We start from the raw sequence: 19,071 nt of genomic DNA on the forward strand, positions 1-19,071 counted from the left end.
TATTCGATATGGAACACAGAATGATATTTTAATTATTTTAATAATCTTATTTTAAATACATTGTGATTTGACGGAATAACCAAATAATTTAATTTTAATTTAATAAATCACAGTATGACGCAACTACACTATCTGAAGAATTATTTATCACATATTATGTCTAGCTTTGCAACAGTAGATGTATTTAGGATTTGGGCTGTTCATGGCTGCGAGTCCGAAGATGGCTGTCTTCTGGGTTGTAGAGCCGTGTAGTCTGGTAGACATTCATCGACGTTTCAGAGGGCCTTGCTGCCTTCATCATAAGATCGCTCTGATGATGGTGGCAGGAAGTACCTCTGAAACTTCGGTAAACGTATACCAGAAGAGCCAGTCTTTATACTCGCCGCCGTGAGAATCTTAAATACAACATCAAGACCATTTATGTATTAAAATACGCAAAATAATGTAATGAACCTTTACGAAATTGTTAGTACTGTAGAATTCTAAACTGAGGCGTGCAGGTAAGTGCTGGTAAGTTCCCCGCTTTGGCATTGATGCTCGTTAGTTTCAGAACTGGCTACATTTATTTCACATAGTTGCTCAAATTGGTGTAAACCATTGAACATATGAAACATTGTTCCAAAACAATCCAGGTTTTGTCTAGCACGCAGAGGACATTAGTTAAGGGCAATTAGAATGAGTGAAAGAGAAGTTTTGCTTTCTATAGCTTAAAAGGAAGATCCGATGAACAAGAACACGGTATACCTATTATTAAAATCTTATATCAGTCGCCCTTGGTATTGTACGGCGTCGCCAGGGTATTTTTCTTGGTATAAGTAGTTGGTAACTTGCACACAGGTTTTCTGAGTTCTTTGAGCACCTTGGTAGGTTTTTCAGTTCTTTGAGCACCTTGGTAGGTTTTCTCGGTTCTTTGAGCACCTTGGTAGGTTTTTCAGTTCTTTGAGCACCTTGGTAGGTTTTATGAGTTCTTTGAGCCCCTTGGTAGGTTTTCTGAGTTCTTTGAACCCCTTAGTAGGTTTTCTCGGTTCTTTGAGCACCTTGATAGGTTTTTCAGTTCTTTGAGCCCCTTGGTAGGTTTTCTGAGTTCTTTGAACCCCTTGGTAGGTTTTCTCGGTTCTTTGAGCACCTTGATAGGTTTTTCAGTTCTTTGATCCCCTTGGTAGGTTTTCTGAGTTCTTTGAACCCCTTGGTAGGTTTTCTGAGTTCTTTAAGCCCCTTGGTAGGTTTTATCGGTTCTTTGAGCACCTTGATAGGTTTTTTCAGTTCTTTGAGCCCCTTGGTAGGTTTTCTGAGTTCTTTGATCCCCTTGGTAGGTTTTTTCAGTTCTTTGAGCACCTTGGTAGGTTTTCTGAGTTCTTTGATCCCCTTGGTAGGTTTTTTCAGTTCTTTGAGCCCCTTGATAGGTTTTTTCAGTTCTTTGAGCACCTTGATAGGTTTTTTCAGTTCTTTGAGCACCTTGGTAGGTTTTCTGAGTTCTTTGATCCCCTTGGTAGGTTTTCTGAGTTCTTTAAGCCCCTTGGTAGGTTTTATCGGTTCTTTGAGCACCTTGATAGGTTTTTTTCAGTTCTTTGAGCCCCTTGGTAGGTTTTCTCGGTTCTTTGAGCACCTTGATAGGTTTTTCAGTTCTTTGAGCACCTTGGTAGGTTTTCTCGGTTCTTTGAGCCCCTTGGTAGGTTTTCTGAGTTCTTTGAACCCCTTGGTAGGTTTTCTAGGTTCTTTGAGCACCTTGATAGGTTTTCCTAGTGCTGTTTCCTTGTGAGACGACGGGACAGCGTAAAGTTATCACGACAAGTTTTGTTCCACGTAGGCTCGGTAATAGGAGAAAAAAGTTTTTGAGACAAAAATGCATTTTCAAGGACTGTGCTCCATGGAAATATATAGGACACATTTATTTGGTGACGACTTGCATTGTTTCATGTGTTTGATTGAGATTTTTGTCTGTTAATAAAGTTTCACTGTAAGTTTTCTGCAAACAACTTAATTATTTATGTACATGTACTTTTGTCTCTGAAGTTCTGTGTGTAACTGATATGCTAGTGTAAACAATCTGCAAACCTTGTGGTACTGTCTGCACGATGTCTAACATGGTACCTTTTGTTTCTGTGTTGCAGAGACGCTGAATGTATTGGGACACGGAACCACCACCACCCGTTAATCATCAACCTCGTACGATTGATAACACAGAGTACCAGTACTCTGGAAGCAATTTACAGTTTAAACCTTTAGGCGCGTGTCAGAGGGCCCCTTCGCGTCGTCGCTTCTACTGGATTCCGAAACGTGAACGCAAGAGGATTTTACCGTCTCTTCGTCTAGGTTGTGGCATTGTATGCAGTCAGAGTTGGTTTTTTACTGACAGGAACATCTAGGCCGCCTACGTAAATTTAAAATTTGCAGTCACATATGTACGCTGGTTACTGCGTTCTAGGACGGATATAAGACATTTGCCAAGCCAATTGTGGGTTTAATCATTGATGATATTGCTGAAGATTTGCAATAGATTGATACAGTCTTGCATCTCTAGTGATGTTTGTTTGATTACGGAGGTGCAGACTGTTAACGAGTCTGTTTACCCAATGAAAGGCTTCTGGAGTCTGTGCAAGTGTTTTGCTAAATCCTAAGATAGTTTTAGGAGTCTCTTTATAACAACTTGGCACATATTTGTGTGCCTCAACATCTCGTGATAATATTTGATCTCACTTCCTACTACAACCTGAATTTCGTTTTTATTTTGTTACCCAAAGTGGTCATGGTGATGGTTGTGTATAGAGCCAGAAGATTTTGTGAGCAGAAAAAGCAACAGAGTCGACAGAGAAAAAGTCGTCACCCAGAGGACCTTGCCCCTTGTATTAGTATCGCCGTCATCAAACCTCCATGTACAGGAAGTCAGACGTGGTGTGTTGATCCAGAGTCCCATCGCTTGGCCCTCAGTGCGAAGGAGATCACGGTCCTCGAAAGAAGTTGAATTCGTAATAAAAAGAACGCAGATTTCTTCAAAGAATCATAAATGGTAGTGATTTTCATGGGATACCAACTTCATCTGCCAACAAATAGTATTATATATGCGTAACTACTGCTTTTTTTGAAATTGTTTTTGTTTCTAAGTTATCTGTAGTACAATAACTAAGTCTCTCACGTGCAGTAGAAGGCAAAGTGATGTTTCGTGTGACTGGAAGGCTGGCAGTCTCTTCAGAACAGTTCCAGATTTTACTTCAAATTTTGAAGACCAAATAGCACATTCCAGTGAACATCCTTCAAAAAGTTTTGTACCGAAACAAGAGTCTAAATTTCAGAAGTTCTTCTCACTGCCGTGCGTAAGGAAGTCCGTCGGTATCTACGGCCGACAAATGCGTGTCCTCAAAGGCATGGAAGTTCAGGTGATATTAAATGATGTTGCTGGAATCATGGATTTACCCTTTCCGGACAATCAGCCATTAGAAGCGCCTGAGAATAACCCCGAAAGTAACGATGAACAAGGGGGTAACAAAGTTCAAACGTGGTCAGACGCAATTAGCCCCGCTTCAAGCTCCACTGAAATAGCGTCGGATGATAATGGATCCGATGATCTTTTCTCCTGGCCAAATGAATTGAAATTGGCTTTGAATAACGTTAAGAATAACCTGGCTGTTGCCGTCAGTAACACTTCGACGTCTGCGAGCAATGGTATAACAGTTCCTGGAGGACGGAAGAGGAAGATGTGGGACTACACCGACGCTCCAGTTGCTAAGGCGCCGGTATCATCTCCTCAAGACAAACAGTATCATCAGTTGAATGTAGCTGGTAATCAGCAGATGGTGATTTCTGAGCCGCTTATGATTGGAGACTGCAGTAATGGCGGTGGTACCAAGCTGATGACAACGCTGTCTGGCTACAAAGACAACAAGGACCCTCTTTCTGGGATCTCAGCACCGGCCATGGGTGGGACAGAGCAGGACAAGGAAAAAGTCAAGAAAGGAGAATCAGGTAAGGATGACAGAGCACATGCTGCTTCCATCTTCAGGACTGAAGATGGAAGCAGCAGGATATTCCTAAACGACCCCAGAAGATCGCCAAATGCATCATCACCGCTTTCAGAGCGTCAGGTCTCTGAACTCCATCACTCGCATACGATAAATGAGATTACGCGTGATCTTTATGAATTCCCGGTCTGATCACAGATGAGCTTAAAAATGGATACTCCTTCCCCTAAATTGTCAGGGTGATTAAGTCGAGAAGAATGAGATGGGCGGGGCATGTAGCGCGCATGGATGGTACAAGAGGTGTGCATCGTGTGTTGGTTGGGAAGCCTGAGGGGAAGAGACCTCTGGAGAGACCTAGACGTAGATGGGAGGATAATGTCAGGCGGGATCTGTGGGAGATAGGAGTTGAAGGCGACTGGATTTTGTTGGCCCAGGACAGGGTCCGGTGGAGGGCTTTGGTTAATTCGGTGATGAACCTTCGGGTTTCCTAAGCCATTTAGTTGGTTGGGTCCACTATTTTGGAAGCCTGAGGGAAAGAGACCGCTGGGGAGACCTAGACGTAGATGGGAGGATAATCTCAGGCGGGATCTATGGGAGATAGGAGTTGAAGGAGACTGGATTTTGTTGGCCCAGGACAGGGACCGGTGGAGGGCTTTGGTTAATTCGGTGATGAACCTTCGGGTTCGGTAAGCCATCTAGTTGGTTGGGTCCACTATTTGGGAAGCCTGAGAGGAAGAGACCGCTGGGGAGACCTAGACGTAGATGGGAGGATAATCTCAGGCGGGATCTATGGGAGATAGGAGTTGAAGGAGACTGGATTTTGTTGGCCCAGGACAGGGACCGGTGGAGGGCTTTGGTTAATTCGGTGATGAACCTTCGGGTTCGGTAAGCCATCTAGTTGGTTGGGTCCACTATTTGGGAAGCCTGAGAGGAAGAGACCGCTGGGGAGACCTAGACGTAGATGGGAGGATAATCTCAGGCGGTATCTATGGGAGATAGGAGTTGAAGGAGACTGGATTTTGTTGGCCCAGGACAGGGTCCGGTGGAGGGCTTTGGTTAGTTCGGTGATGAACCTTCGGGTTCCGTAAGCCATCTGATTGGTTGGGTCCACTATTTGGGAAGCCTGAGGGGAAGAGACCTCTGGGGAGACCTAGACGTAGATGGGAGGAAAATGTCAGGCGGGATCTATGGGAGATAGGAGTTGAAGGAGACTGGATTTTGTTGGCCCAGGACAGGGTCCGGTGGAGGGCTTTGGTTGATTCGGTGATGAACCTTAGGGTTCCGTAAGCCATCATAGTTGGTTATGGAGGAATTCTTTTACCACCAACAGATAATTTACTCTTGGGTTACAATCCGCGTCACGTGGCTAAACGGTGGATAAACCGTATCTTCTATCAACGTTTCGAGAACAATCTCTGCTCTCATCCTCAGGGCTGCTGGGTAAAATATCTTAATCCTTTGCTGCGTGCTCGCTGATGGGACACTGGCGGTGGACGTCAGATAATTCTTAGCTTTGCTCTCAGATGGCGGATCCAGACAGTTTGTCGTGTTCATGGCCGTTGTGTAAGAGCCTAATGTCTATCGAACACTGGGCTCAAAGGCCGTGTATAAAGCCTTTTTATTATTTTTTCTACGTATTTTATGTACCATCGAATCTCTACATTTCTGAAGCAAGCACGTGCTGTAGATAAGATATTTTCTACGCGTTCCGACGGAATGGCTTTCACGGCCCTAGAAATGGCGGACTTCGATATTTGACGAAGTGTGCTAAGTGAGGTTTCGCGAACAGAATTAGTTGTCTGGGAAATGAGAAGAGGAGACATGTCATACGGTTAGTTAATTCTAAAAATACTTTTGTCAGCTTCAAACTGTGTGTGTGTATAAACAGAGTATCTTATTGAGACACTTTTGTAATGATAACAGAGGGAACGATTTATGTATTGAAATTACATAACCTCAATTTATTATTTAAGAACTACTTCTGATTTCATAAAAAAAATTAACGTGACTTTCTGAGACATTCGTTGCTCGTGGAGCTGTTTAAGGAATTAATTCCCATATTTTCGCTGCAGACACTTGTGTTCAGCATTGACACTTCTCGTGACACTAACGAGATATGTTGCCTCCTAACTAGTCCTTTCTACTTCTGTGTGGAACATGAAGGAACAAATCATCATATCCTGCCATCTCTTAACATTTACACTAATCTCTTGTAAGTTAACCATGGGAATGTAGAAAGAACGGGTACCTTGGTGATTTTCAATCGAAATTGGTGATACTGTTGCTTTCACTTTGAATTAAATTAAATGTTTAGGTTGGGTTAGGTTAGGTTAGGTTGGGTTAGGTTAGGTTAGGTTATGTTAGGTTGAATGAGGTCCATTAACTTTAAGTTTCGTGGGGTATTCTTTCTTACGGAGAGTTTAATTTAAAGTAATCCATCCCCTTATCTCGAAAGGCAGGTTTTATTTCAACAGCTTATAAGAGGTCCTTGCTGGCTCCATCTTCAGGGCGACTTCTGAAACGTCTGCAAAGCCTCCAGATCACACGGCGCAACATCCCAGAGGATATCGTCGATGCTGTTCCCAAGCATGACGGGGGGAGGGGGGCGTGGAGGCAAGGCACGCAGTGGCTGGAGATTCCGTGTTCAGCAAACATGATGTTAGTTTCTCTGTACATTGGAGTTGATTGCGACAGTGACGTCACTCTCCGTCAGGCACGTGTTTGTAGAGTGACAATTGTGACCTTGGCGAGTCAGAGGAACGACCGCTCCATCTTTTTCTGCACAATACTGCCATCTGATGCCGTGTATTAGAACTATCTGGTGATTGGTCTGTGGTTTCAGTTCGTTTTCCGACACGCTTCAGACACAGAACGCCTTGTGGTCAGAAATTGATAACAGGGTTCCGAAGGATGTGTTCCAGCCTTTACACCCCTCTAAATTAATCTGTAAGCATCGTCCTGTCACTTCCTTAGCTGCTGTACTGACTGAGCTTTGCTGCAGTGCACGAAATACTGTAATCGGACGTTTCGTTGTGTTCTGCTGGAAATAACTTTGAGAGCGACGTTTCGGGTTAGCACAGATTTTGAATTCTGAAGTCGGTTCTTATGTCGCTCTGCCTCTGACTGAGTTGGCGGCTGTGTCAGGTGTAAGTTGTAGCAGCCGCCGGAAATTATCGCTCCTTTTTCTTAAGTAAATAAGCTATATTGCTTCAGCTGAGCGTTGATAATCGATTGATCGACGCAAAACAAGCCACAACCCGCGATTGTCAAGCAGTTTCCCTTAAGCTGCTTAAGTTTGAAGGGTCTGCTGTATAAACGTGAACATGTTTTAACAGCGGGACGTATACGAGACCTAATTATGTCATAATTTCGTTGACATATTTCATTTGGGTTGTATTTCAATTTGTAAACGTAGTGGCTGTGTTACCGAGTTCAGAAATTAAGTTACGTGTGCCTGCTATTTTTTTTTATCAGATCAGTAACAGGCTCTGGTAATGTGAAACTGGTCGACACATGTGACCCAACTTTTTTAAAACTCCCTTTTATGTACATTAGTTTAAGTAGCCGAGTATGACTAGCCTGTGTAAGCATGACGACAGGGGTTCGATTCCCGGAAAAAAAATCTCCTCGCCACACTGTCTAAACCGGCTCTTCTGGAGACCGCCAATCGGAGAAGAATTCCAGTGTTTCGGGTTCAGTTTCTGCCTACATCGTCAGGGATACGTGGTTTACAATTTTATGTGGTGCAGGCATTTTTATATATATATTTCTTTTTTTATTAAGATTCTTTCGAGGACTTCACTTTCTACAACGGAAGTTGAAAAACACGAAGACGCCGTCGTCGTACGTAATCTTCGGGGGATTAGAATTATTAGTCTGCACCGACTCCAGGTGCGATCTGTTGGAACTGGACTGTACGTAATTTCCTAGGTTTTCCCGTCTCTTGTTTTCCATTCGGAGAATACGTAAAGATTGTTTCTGAAAATCAGTTTCTGTCTCTTCGTTCTGTATAATCGTACCAGTTCCTTGGATAAATTGTTTGTTTAGTGGTGAATAGACTCAAAGCGGTAATTTGTATAATTATTAATCTACATTTCTCGCAAGTCTCTTGCATGGTTGAAAGCGTTTTGATGGAAGGCAGACATTCTCGTCCACTCCAGATTGTCCGCAGACGGTATTAGATTTCTGAACTTTAATAGTGTGGGATCCAGCGGCGGGCTTTTGTGAGCGCGGTAATGAAAGGATTTCTTGACTAGCTCAGGAAGGTGTCTGTACCATGGAGCTAATTACTCGCGTGATGGTATGGATGTTGGTGTTTTCTTGGAGTTGTTGATAAATAAATCAAGGTACATCTGTCACAATTTCAATGAACCACTTAGCACACCTTACCAGACAGCTGTTATCAGTCTGTTCCCGAGACCTGTTGAATTATATCGATATTGCTATCTCTTTTAGCACTCGATCTGCTGTAAAGGCAACGTTATGAAATAATTCTATTTCTGCATCTGATAAAAACATCTCATTTTTTTTTTCAATTCCTCCTTTTGACCTCTGCAGAACGCGTTCATCCAGTGATTCCGAACAGACTGTCACCGGACGGGCGCGTCTGACCAGCGTTCAGCGGACACCCGGTTATTTTCTCGATTTTTCTCAGTATCTTCCAATATTGCGTGATACCAACGTCCAGAATCACTCGTATGTCTCCGAAATAACTTTTGTATTTGATTCATCGTTCTCAAATATCCGATTGGCTTGCCTTTGAACGATTCCTCTAGTGCAGTGGTATTCAAACCTGGGCGACGCGTACCCCCGGGGGTACGCGAAGATATCTTAGGGGTTACGTGAAATTTAAAAAATATATTATTTTATGATAAATACTGAATAATCTGTAATGTAATTTATTTAATTTATTTCAGATGTAGATTATATATTATGTATAACTTGAATTATACACCAACAACTTTGGGGGTACAAAGTTGAAGAGAAATTATATCTGGGGGTACGCGAAGACATCTTAGGGGGTACGTGAAATTTAAAAAAAATATATTATTTTATGAAAAACACTGAATTATCAGTAATGTAATTTATTTAATTTATTTTAGATGTAGATTATATACTACGTATAACTTTAATTACACACCAACAACTTTGGGGGTACAAAGTTGGAAGAGAAATTATATCAGGGGGTACGCGAACAAAAAAGGTTGAATACCACTGCTCTAGTGGACTATAATTTTTAATTTCAATATCAGAAACTTACTCATCAGGCAATCTCCATGAACGAAACAATCTCTGTAGATCTGAGTTAAGTTCTGTCAATGTAGCGTGTTTTGTTTGTTTAGGCGTTCTGGCCAAACGCTATTAATCGTGATATGATTTTCACACGCCCTTCCCGTTGATTACCCCCGTGCCCCCCCCCCAACCCCCCCGAACAAGTTCTACACGTCCGTATATAAATTAAACAGCGACGTCACGAGTCTGGTTTGTGAATTGTACTGACCAATCACAAACCAACAAACAAACGACCTGTCGCCATGCTTTTGAATAGTGGATGATGGTTGGTAATTCAAGTGCTTTTATATAGAGAAAAATTATATCGTCGTGTTTTCTGAGGTCCGTCGTTGGAATCTCTTCATTAGGCTATCAGTTCACTTCTTCAGAGGCACCCAGTCGTTGCAAGGCCCGCTTTAATTCGGCAGTTTCTCTCGCCAACCCCCGTTTGCTGCAGGTGATTTTAAATATCCGGTTTTGCCAACTGCGATTTTTAAATTTGTTGTACCCGCGGAATTTAATTTTTTTAAAAAAAATCTATGGTTTTCGCGCCAAATTTTCTGAGATCAAGGCCGTAATGTGTAGTTCAGTCCGGCCCACGTTTCATGTAAGTTTAATTTTAATATTTAATTTCAAACTATGACGAGGTCTCTCCTTCACGTTCTCTCGCTAAATTATTGTGTGGATGAACTTCGGCTGTGATTAAATGTTAACAGGCGGTAATTCAAGTTGCCTCCTGTTCTGATGTTATCCAATCAAAATGTAGAGTACATTTCTTGTTTTTGTGACTTCTCAGTGTTGTGTTGCAGGGTCGTCTGCGAGTAGGATGAGTAGCTGGCAGGTTGAGGACATAGCTGAAAATCTCGCAGCTGACCTCGACGGCAGTCTTTCCGGGCTGGGGGTCGACCTGAACGGAGCACCCTATAACATGAGGTGAGTGAGTGCTTTCGTGGATTTTGTCAGTACAAGAACCCCGCCTTTGGTAAGTAGAGTTATAATAAATCTCCCTTCACCTCCCTTCTTCCATCAATGAAGAAAGAATGTTACACGGTGTTTCATAAATAATGTACATTCTGAACATAAACACGTCGTGTATGCTACTTTATGATAAAACTAGGAATAACAGCATTTTGTTAAACAGAAATGAACAGCTCACATAATATATAGGCCTGTGATAACGTTTTAACAGCTGCGTTTGGTAGAATTGATTATCAGTGACTCGTGATTTTTAGATCGTAAAGAAATTACGATTACAGGCAAAGTGAGAACTGTATTCTGAAAGAATAAGGAATCGGTACAAAGACCTGATGAGGTTTCACGTTTTCGCGAGGACGAATATGAGGGATGTTGCTCGTGAAATTGACCGACGTTTCGTACGTACCTTCTGCCTACATAATCAGGACGATTGCGATGGACCTGGTGATGGGATTCTGTAAACTCTGCAACGTCGGTCAGCTTCTGGGAAACTGCACGGCGAAACATCCCAAAGGGCTGCCTTCTTCAGGTATTTAAACGTGTTTGTCAATAAATGACAGATCAGCTGATTTCCCAGGTGATGTGTGTGTTTCGGTTGATACATGCGAGGATTTTTGTCGTGTCACTCGTGGAAAACCCAAGATTCCTTGTGCTGTAAGAGCGGTCATGTCAGTGATAAATGATTTCTATGATTACTTCGATATACAGTCTGATTTTACAAGGTCATGGACTGGGAAGGTTAGTCTGCGTACCGAATTACAATTTCTTGATAGTGAAGCGTCGGATGGAACTGTGATTGTGAATTGTGGAATGAAAAGACGTGGTGTGTTTTAAAGATGGTTTGTTGTAGGAACTAACCGAATCATATAAGAATTTGGGGGTGGGGGGGAGAGATTGAACCCGAAAACCAGGCGGGATATCCGGTACATCGAGACGAACTGTGACAACCCGGCTGAAAGTTAAAGTTAAGAGAACAGGAGGTGCTTTGGTTGGTGGCGAGGGCAGAAAGAGTTTTTGTTATGGTCCGCGGAGGAGAATTATGTAACCACAGCATTAAGGAACTGATTACTTTAATGACGTCAGAACGACTAATATGAGTAATAATAAATCGTTCGAAAATGTCTGACAGCAAAGTTAAAATAATTGGTAACTGCAGTTACTAGTAAAAGATAAATCCTCGTCGAAATTTAGTGGAGATCGTGTTCCTGGAAATGTTTATAATCTTTTTGCATTCCCCTTCTGGCTATTTCGAACATGGAATTCAGGGTTTTCAGAATAAAAGGTTATGGGTGATCGAGTCATGATGCGTGAAAGGGGCGAGGAATGTAGCACGCGTAGGAGAAATGAAAAATGCATTCAAAATCTTAGTCGGAAAACCAGCAGAGAGGAGACCACTTGTGAGTTTTAGGCTGAGGGACTGAGGAAAACCACTAAGATCTTAAGGATAGCTGCTTTTCGGGGCTGAGATTTGAAACCGGGACCTTCCCGTGTATAAAGCAGCGGTGATAACCACTCAATTACGACTTGAGGGTCCCCAGTTTGATCCCACGTGGCTACAGTCACCTCGTCGCCAGAACCATGACAGGAAAGCGTGCAGACGAACGTAACCTTGTTTTTTCAGACAATTCAGTGCCTGTCGCATCGAGGTTTAGTGGATTGCGAAATGTTAATGTGTTAATAAAAGGGGGCTTGTTTGTTCAAAATATTACTAGCCCCCTCTGCAAATCGTCGTGTGTTTTTCGAACATATTGATTTGGACCTGTATTGACACAGAATGTTGTTCTCGTTCTGTGCCAAGGACTTGCCATGATCTGTTCCTCGCATTTGGAACTGTAATACTGCTCAACCAGAGGCGCAGGTACCCAGGTAGGATCGCCCCCCCCCCCCCCCAACCTCATACATCATCCCAGGTTTAACTGGAGATATTATTAATTCTGTCAACATGTAATTTCAGCCATAAAAATAGTAGGAAGGTGACTTAAAGGTTGTCCAAAAAGGGATTTTGCAATTGAAATTGTTGATGGCGTGCCTGGAATGTGGCTCTGACCGTCTGTTGCAAAAGTTTAGAACACGCCTCTTCAAGGTACAGTCCTCTTGTACTGGAAGGGCTTTGTACTTTTTATTCCTGGAGAATGTTCGCCGAAATAAATGCACGTACGAGGTGCGATCGGAAAGTTTCTAGACTGCGCCTATAAAAACCCGTACACTTATCTCAGGTATTAAATTCATCCATCACCCTCGAAGTAGTTCCCCTGGGAGTGAACACAACGATCCCAGCGCCGCTGTCAAGCCTGGAAGCATCCCTGGAAATCTTTCTTTGTCAGCCTGTCAAGCACCATCTGCGATTCTGCCTGAATCTCTTCTATCGTCTCAAATCTCCTTCCCTTTAGCTGAATTTTCATCTTTGGGAAGAGGAAGAAGTCACACGGAGCTAAATCCGGCGAATAAGGAGGGTGCGGGATGACGGCCATGGTGTTTGAGGCCAAAAACTGCCGAACTTTGAGGGTCATTTGGTTACTACCGCGTTATTTCCGAATCCTTTATAGGTTTTGGAGGTGCGAAAACTGATCTAGTGTGAGGCCCAGTCCGTCCTGTTAATGTAGAAGCCACGGGAAATACTTTAGAAGTTCCATTGTTTCCGTTAAGTTGACCAGCTAAAATCGGCCGCCCCCCCCCCCTCACCCCGGCTGAAATACCACAAATGTTCCTCGCTGTATCGGAATAAAAATTGGAAGAAGTAAGAATATTCCACAAACTAGAACGCAGCAGAACAGATCAGATAAAATGCATTGTAAACTGGACCATGTTTGCAGGCGAAATTAGACGGGAGGGAGGGGGGGAGACTCCATGCCCACCCCCAAGCTACGATGTTAGCCAAACTTGTACTGCTAACACAGACAGTTTGACGTTTTCTTTCAGTCGCACAAAATCTTTATATCAGTCGTGGGATTTTCCTTGCATGAAGTGTCTTCTGGCTTCATTGTCGAGGGGTGTACACAATTTCTTCGTACATGATTAGATGTTTTATGAGAGCGATATTTCCCAGCCTCGTGTGCAGTTTCCGTGTAATTAACTTCTGCGCATGCGCGTAGAAAGATATCAGCTTTTGTGGCGGGGAGAGACAGTCAGAGGGGGAGATTGATGCCGCGAAGTAAATAGAGTGGGGATGAATTAGACTCGAAGCGGTTTGAACTGGTATGCCTTCCATGGTAATTTCTCTCGCTGTTTATCTACCGGTAGACCCTCCATGGGCCCCCCGTCTTTCTCCTCATTATGTGGTTACTTCACCATGACTGTTTTGTGTAGACAAACGTGTATTGTTGCACAGCACGTGAGCATTGTCGGGACTCGGAAACTGTTTGTGTTATCCATCAAAATGTAATTGGGCGAAGCGATTTTTAAGCGGATTTGTGTATTTATTTAGGGGCTGTTGGTGCATGTCTGGATGTCAGTCGCCTAGCAGTGAATACGGACGTTTCGGGAAGATGGCACCTACAATGTATTTCTGAAACATTTAAACTCTGTGGGCTTCAAGAAAGTTGAGATGCAGAAACGTTAAAACAGAAAATGCATTACGTGTTGGCGATTTACTGAGTAGTCGTCAATTTATGTAAGCCGGAGGGAATATGACACTAGTTTTAATCCAACACTCGTGACTTGGTGGCTTTTGTTAAGAGTTGTTAGCAGGTACAGAACTGAAATACGTATAATTTGAATTAAGAGTCTGTTTATATAGGCCTTCCATATTGTTGTAAACCATTTTACGTCGACTTTTGCGTCAAAATTAGAACTGTGTTACTTACAACGAAGGCCATGTGATGCAAACGATACGTAAATGAGGGCAGGGATGACCCAGTAATTCTTAACGACGTATCGTATTCGTTGGAAGATCTCGCTCTCTCGCGCGTATGATTCAATCATGTCGTTTAGAATTCGTCTGTGTCGTAAAACCGAACGCAATATTGTGCAGAGTGGCATTCTTTTAATGCAGTGAGTTTATTTTTCTGCAATTGTGAATTGATTTCGACATGGTCAATCAGAATTTCTTTTGTCAGAAGAAAATGCATCTTTTCACGGACGGACTACCGGAAAGGTAAACACATTATTATTATTATTATTATTATTATTATTACAGAGGGGTTGGTGCCGCCATTAATGTAACCGTTCAAATTACAAATTTCGCCAAAAATATTTAATAAATGGAGTTCTTACTCTTAAAATATTGGCCGCAGATATTTAGTGAACCGTAGGATATTTTAGCTTTTTATTCTGAGAACCAATTAAATCTTATAAATGTATTGCGAGTGGCATCCGGAGACACTGTACTGAAAGGTGGTACGAATACTTACCTTTCAAGGTTTAAACGTGTTTCTAAGTGTAAATGTATGTTTTTGCCATATCAGTAAGGTCTCGTGACGGATACCAAGAAGAGAAGTCGAAGTATTTGGTTAATCTGACATTTTTTGAACGGTCGTCTTCACGTGAAACTTAAATACGTAATTCCGAAATTCAGTGAACCAAATTAATCCATTTTATACCCTCACACCATGCTTATTTAATATCAAGTTTAATAATCTTCCATCTGTTTCTAGTACTCCGTGCAGGTTTTCTAACAAAAATTGTGTACACATCTTCATTTCCCGCATGCGTGCTTGTCAGATATAGGAAACTGACCTAAGACACGTTCAAGTTTCTCATAAACGCTGTCTTGTGTGTCGTCAGTTGGGTACGCGCAGTATCAAAACCAGCCAACCACTTCGTATTTATACACGGCACAGAACGAACCTTTTTTTTAAACGAGAGGCGCTTTGAAGCCAAAGAGAGAGAGAAAGAGGAAATTGGTGGGGGAGAAGTGAGAGACACTTCGATATCTGGGGGGGAGAAAGAGCATCTTATAGCTAGAAGGTCCCCAGGCAATGCCCGCTCGTCCTTCTGTTAAGGATAAAGTAAGAGTGAAGGCGTTAGTGTGATGATTGGCATAAAAGACGGAATTTTGATCGTCTAAATAGCATTTTTAAGAATTCAGTCCGTACCGCGAAGAAAACACAACACTTCACCATCACAAAGATCAGCTGGTTAACGCTGTTTAAAGAAATAATCGCTGTTTACAGTGAGAATCACACGAAACTCATAGATACAGTGCGTAGGCGTCTAAATAATATTTAAAGATTCAGTCCGTACCGCGAAGAAAACACCACGCTTCACCATTACAAAGATCAGCTGGTTAACGCTGTTTAAAGAAATAATCGCTGTTTACAGTGAGAATCACGCGAAACTCATAGATACAGTGCGTAGGCGTCTAAATAATATTTAAAGATTCAGTCCGTACCGCGAAGAAAACACCACGCTTCACCATTACAAAGATCGACTGGTTAACGCTGTTTAAGGAAATAATCGCTGTTTACTCAGAGAATAATACGAAACATACAAATGCAGTGTTACTGATTGTGGAAGGAGTTGGGATTTATATTGACCGCTGGTCTTCAAAATGGTTATCTGCATCGTAAAACACGACAGAGACAGAAAATTAGTCTTTTTTTATTTTCTTTAATACTCTGCAGTAATATAGTGCATCGTACAACTGGAGATTTTGTAACAAACCAGCGCTTACGTTAGTTTACTTATCAGCAAGTATTCTGTTTCAATGTCAGAGATGAGTGGCTGTGCATTGTTTGATCGTGAACATACCAGTAGTGTTCGGCTTGATACCACGATATCTGCATGTGGGCGATAAAAACAGATAAAGTTTTCACAGGTGCGTAAGAATGTATTTTTGTTGTCAGCAAATAATCAGTATTCAGATGCAGATAGATCAAGCAGACTTGACCTTCATTCTGGTAATAGTACAAAAATGTATATAAAATTGAAAATGAGGATATATTAACATACCAATAACAAATTATACTCCCAGACTAGTTTCTTCTAATGGGGCGAATGGTTTGTTGGTTTCTTCAACAGCAGTTTCTCAACTTGATATGTCGTAAGAGCCAAATTATGGGATGATCTTTAATGATTAATTTCAAAGGACATGGAAGGAAGTAAGTTTTATGTAGGAATCTGCCAGGAGGGACCGAGGTTTGTGATTTGTTTAATGATACTGTGAGTTGCTCACACTGTATAGAATCGAATGATAGGATTGTAAATAAATGACGAAAAGGATGTGGAAGGAACGGTCGTGGCCTAATTTAAGGTGTTATCCCAACATGCGCAGGAGAACTGAGGATAGCCGGTCTTTGGGTTGAGATTTGAGCCCGGTATATCTCAAATATGGTTTGGTCATGGATGTTTGTCCGCGTCTTTCTGTGTTTGTACAGGTAGAGGCCTTGCGACGGGCCGATCCCTCGTCCAAGGAGTCCTACCGAATGTCTATAGATCGAGCCAACAAAAAAGTTGGGACCCGCAGTGCTAAGGCACTTGAAGAACGGGTCGTTCCCAGTATCCAGTATATCTCAAATATGAAGCAAGATGACTAACCACTTGGCTGCACTGTAGGGGCTGAGGAAAACCATGAAAAACAAGAGTTATTCTATACAATAGAGTTATATCAGATTTTGGGGTTGAACCCAGACGACACCAGTTCCACTGGTGATTCACTTTATGGTGCGTGTTTGTTGTTTGTATATTTATTAATTTATTTCCTGAGCGGAAAATGTAACCCCAGATGTTAACTGCCCCATTTGTCCCAGTTATTTGGGAGTCCACTGTACATTTTCAGACAGGTTACTAACTTTCATAATGTTGGTAAATCTGAGGTGTGTGGTATGCCTTTTTGTTCCAGCGAGGCCCTTCTTGCACTGCCATCTCTAACCGTGTTCAAACAGGAAGCCCCATCGCCGTCGTCACAGAACGATGCAGGGTAAGTTATCAGAAGACAATACATACCTAAGGATCTGGAATATGTTTTCTTTCCGAATTTATTATTTAGTCACATCACTAAATACTGAACGATTCATCCAGTCGAGTGTTGATACATTAACCATCTGTCTTGTACTGGAACCTGAAAATTCAGCAACATTAATACCAAAGGCTCACTTTCGCACGCCATCTGCATCATCTTCATACTCTCAAGATTTCCGCAAGATCGATCATAAAATTATTATCCTGCCTGTAGGTCTTCAAAGTGACCACTCCCAAGAAGTTTCCTTGCCAAAATTTTGTATATATTTCTTAAGATCTTCTGGGTTGTAGCACCTTGTAGTCTTATAGAAGTTTACCAACGTTTCAGAGGTCCTTGCTACCTCCATCAGTCTACATGGCGCTACAACCCTGAAGACAGCCGTCTTCAGACTCACCTCCATGAAAACCAAAAAACCTTCTGTGCATTTCTTGTCTCTTACATGTCCACCCCAGCGCAACTTCATTAATTTCAGTAATGTAATAATACTGACTGTAATTCACCTTTTACTTACATTGCCGTTATGCTTGCGTCTTCTGCTGCACGGTTTGTATTTTGAAGATTGCTCGCCCTGTCTTGCCTGATGCTTCGTATAAATGTTTTGTACAAACCGCCAGTATCTCGTTAATTTCATCTACAGCATCTGATCTATTAGAGCTACATTGCATTTTCTTGTTGTAAATGTGGAATTATCAGCACGAGATTTATAGAACTCAAAGTCTGTATAAGAGAAAAGTACGCTTTAGGAGTTCTGCATGTAAATCCTTGTTTTCTAGACTTTCCAGGGTGATTAAGTCGAGAAGAATGAGATGGGCGGGGCATGTGGCACGCATGGATGGGACAAGAGGTGTGCACCGGGTATTGGTTGGGAAGCCTGAGGGGAAGAGACCTCTGGAGAGACCTAGACGGAGATGGGAGGATAATGTCAGGCGGGATCTATGGGAGATAGGAGTTGAAGGAGACTGGATTTTGTTGGCCCAGGACAGGGTCCGGTGGAGGGCTTTGGTGAAATCGGTGATGAACCTTCGGGTTCCGTAAGCCATCTGGTTGGTTGGGTCCACTATTTGGGAAGCCTGAGGGGAAGAGATAACTAGGGAGACCTAGACGTAGATGGGAGGATAATCTCAGGCGGGATCTATGGGAGATAGGAGTTGAAGGAGACTGAATTTTGTTGGCCCAGGACAGGGTCCGGTGGAGGGCTTTGGTTAATTTGGTGATGAACCTTCGGGTTCAGTAAGCCATCTAGTTAGTTAGTTAGTTAATACTAACTTCGCATTACAATGCATTTTCCTTCAAAAGTTTCCCTGTTTCGTATGTGAGCTAAATTTTCATTAAAATTGTTTGTAACAAATCTGAGTGATGAACTGGGAGGGATGCAGGAGGAAGCAGTTTGTGGACTATTTTAAGATAACTGTCTCAACCCTTATTTGAAAGGGCTGAGAAAAATAAATTCTGCCAGAGCACAGCCAGGACTTGTAGTTATGTGAAATCCTACGTGACTTGTTGATCTCGTTCGTAAGGCATTTTTGTGTGGCCCGCATGTCATCATCTTAATAAATGTGTGAGATGAAAAATTATTTTTTACACAATCAGTTATGAACTGGAAGCAGTGAATTCGGTTATATTCATCATGGAAATCCCGTACGATTATCCATCGTCAGGGTGATGAGTCATCACTCTGATGATGGAGGCAGCAAGAACCTCTGAAACGTTGGTATACTTGTGCCAGATTGCATAGTGATACATCCCACAAGATATCAATATTTGTTCTCGCTGCCTTGAGAACCTCAAATCCTACTAAGAACGTTAAAGTATTAGTTACGAGAACCCAGCAAGTTTAAAGCTGTTGTTACCAGTTAAGTCTGGCAAATACTGGTTATTTATCTGGGCTGTGCTTCAGCGGATCATTATCATACATTACTGTTGCATACTAAGGAATCACAGCCATTTATCATGTTACCTGTGCAACTCGGC

General features: G+C 42.2%; 1 protein-coding gene across 5 annotated transcripts in view; it reads left to right on the forward strand.

The window, feature by feature from the left end:
• Window positions 1-19,071, forward strand: part of gem (transcription factor CP2 like gemini) — an 83,456-nt gene that overhangs the window by 31,962 nt on the left and 32,423 nt on the right. For all 5 annotated transcript variants that reach the window (XM_087346200.1, XM_087346205.1, XM_087346203.1 and 2 more), the window contains 3 exons: window positions 2,112-3,960; window positions 10,037-10,160; window positions 16,981-17,058. In XM_087346200.1, coding sequence (XP_087202326.1) covers window positions 3,345-3,960; window positions 10,037-10,160; window positions 16,981-17,058 — 818 coding nt within the window. In that variant the 5' untranslated portion in view covers window positions 2,112-3,344. The remainder of the gene's footprint in view (window positions 1-2,111; window positions 3,961-10,036; window positions 10,161-16,980; window positions 17,059-19,071) is intronic.

Source organism: Zootermopsis nevadensis, unplaced genomic scaffold (genome assembly GCF_977971745.1).
Source record: "Zootermopsis nevadensis isolate Lab colony 2312 unplaced genomic scaffold, Znev_1.0 Znev_ptg000010l, whole genome shotgun sequence".
Taxonomy (NCBI): domain Eukaryota; kingdom Metazoa; phylum Arthropoda; class Insecta; order Blattodea; family Termopsidae; genus Zootermopsis; species Zootermopsis nevadensis.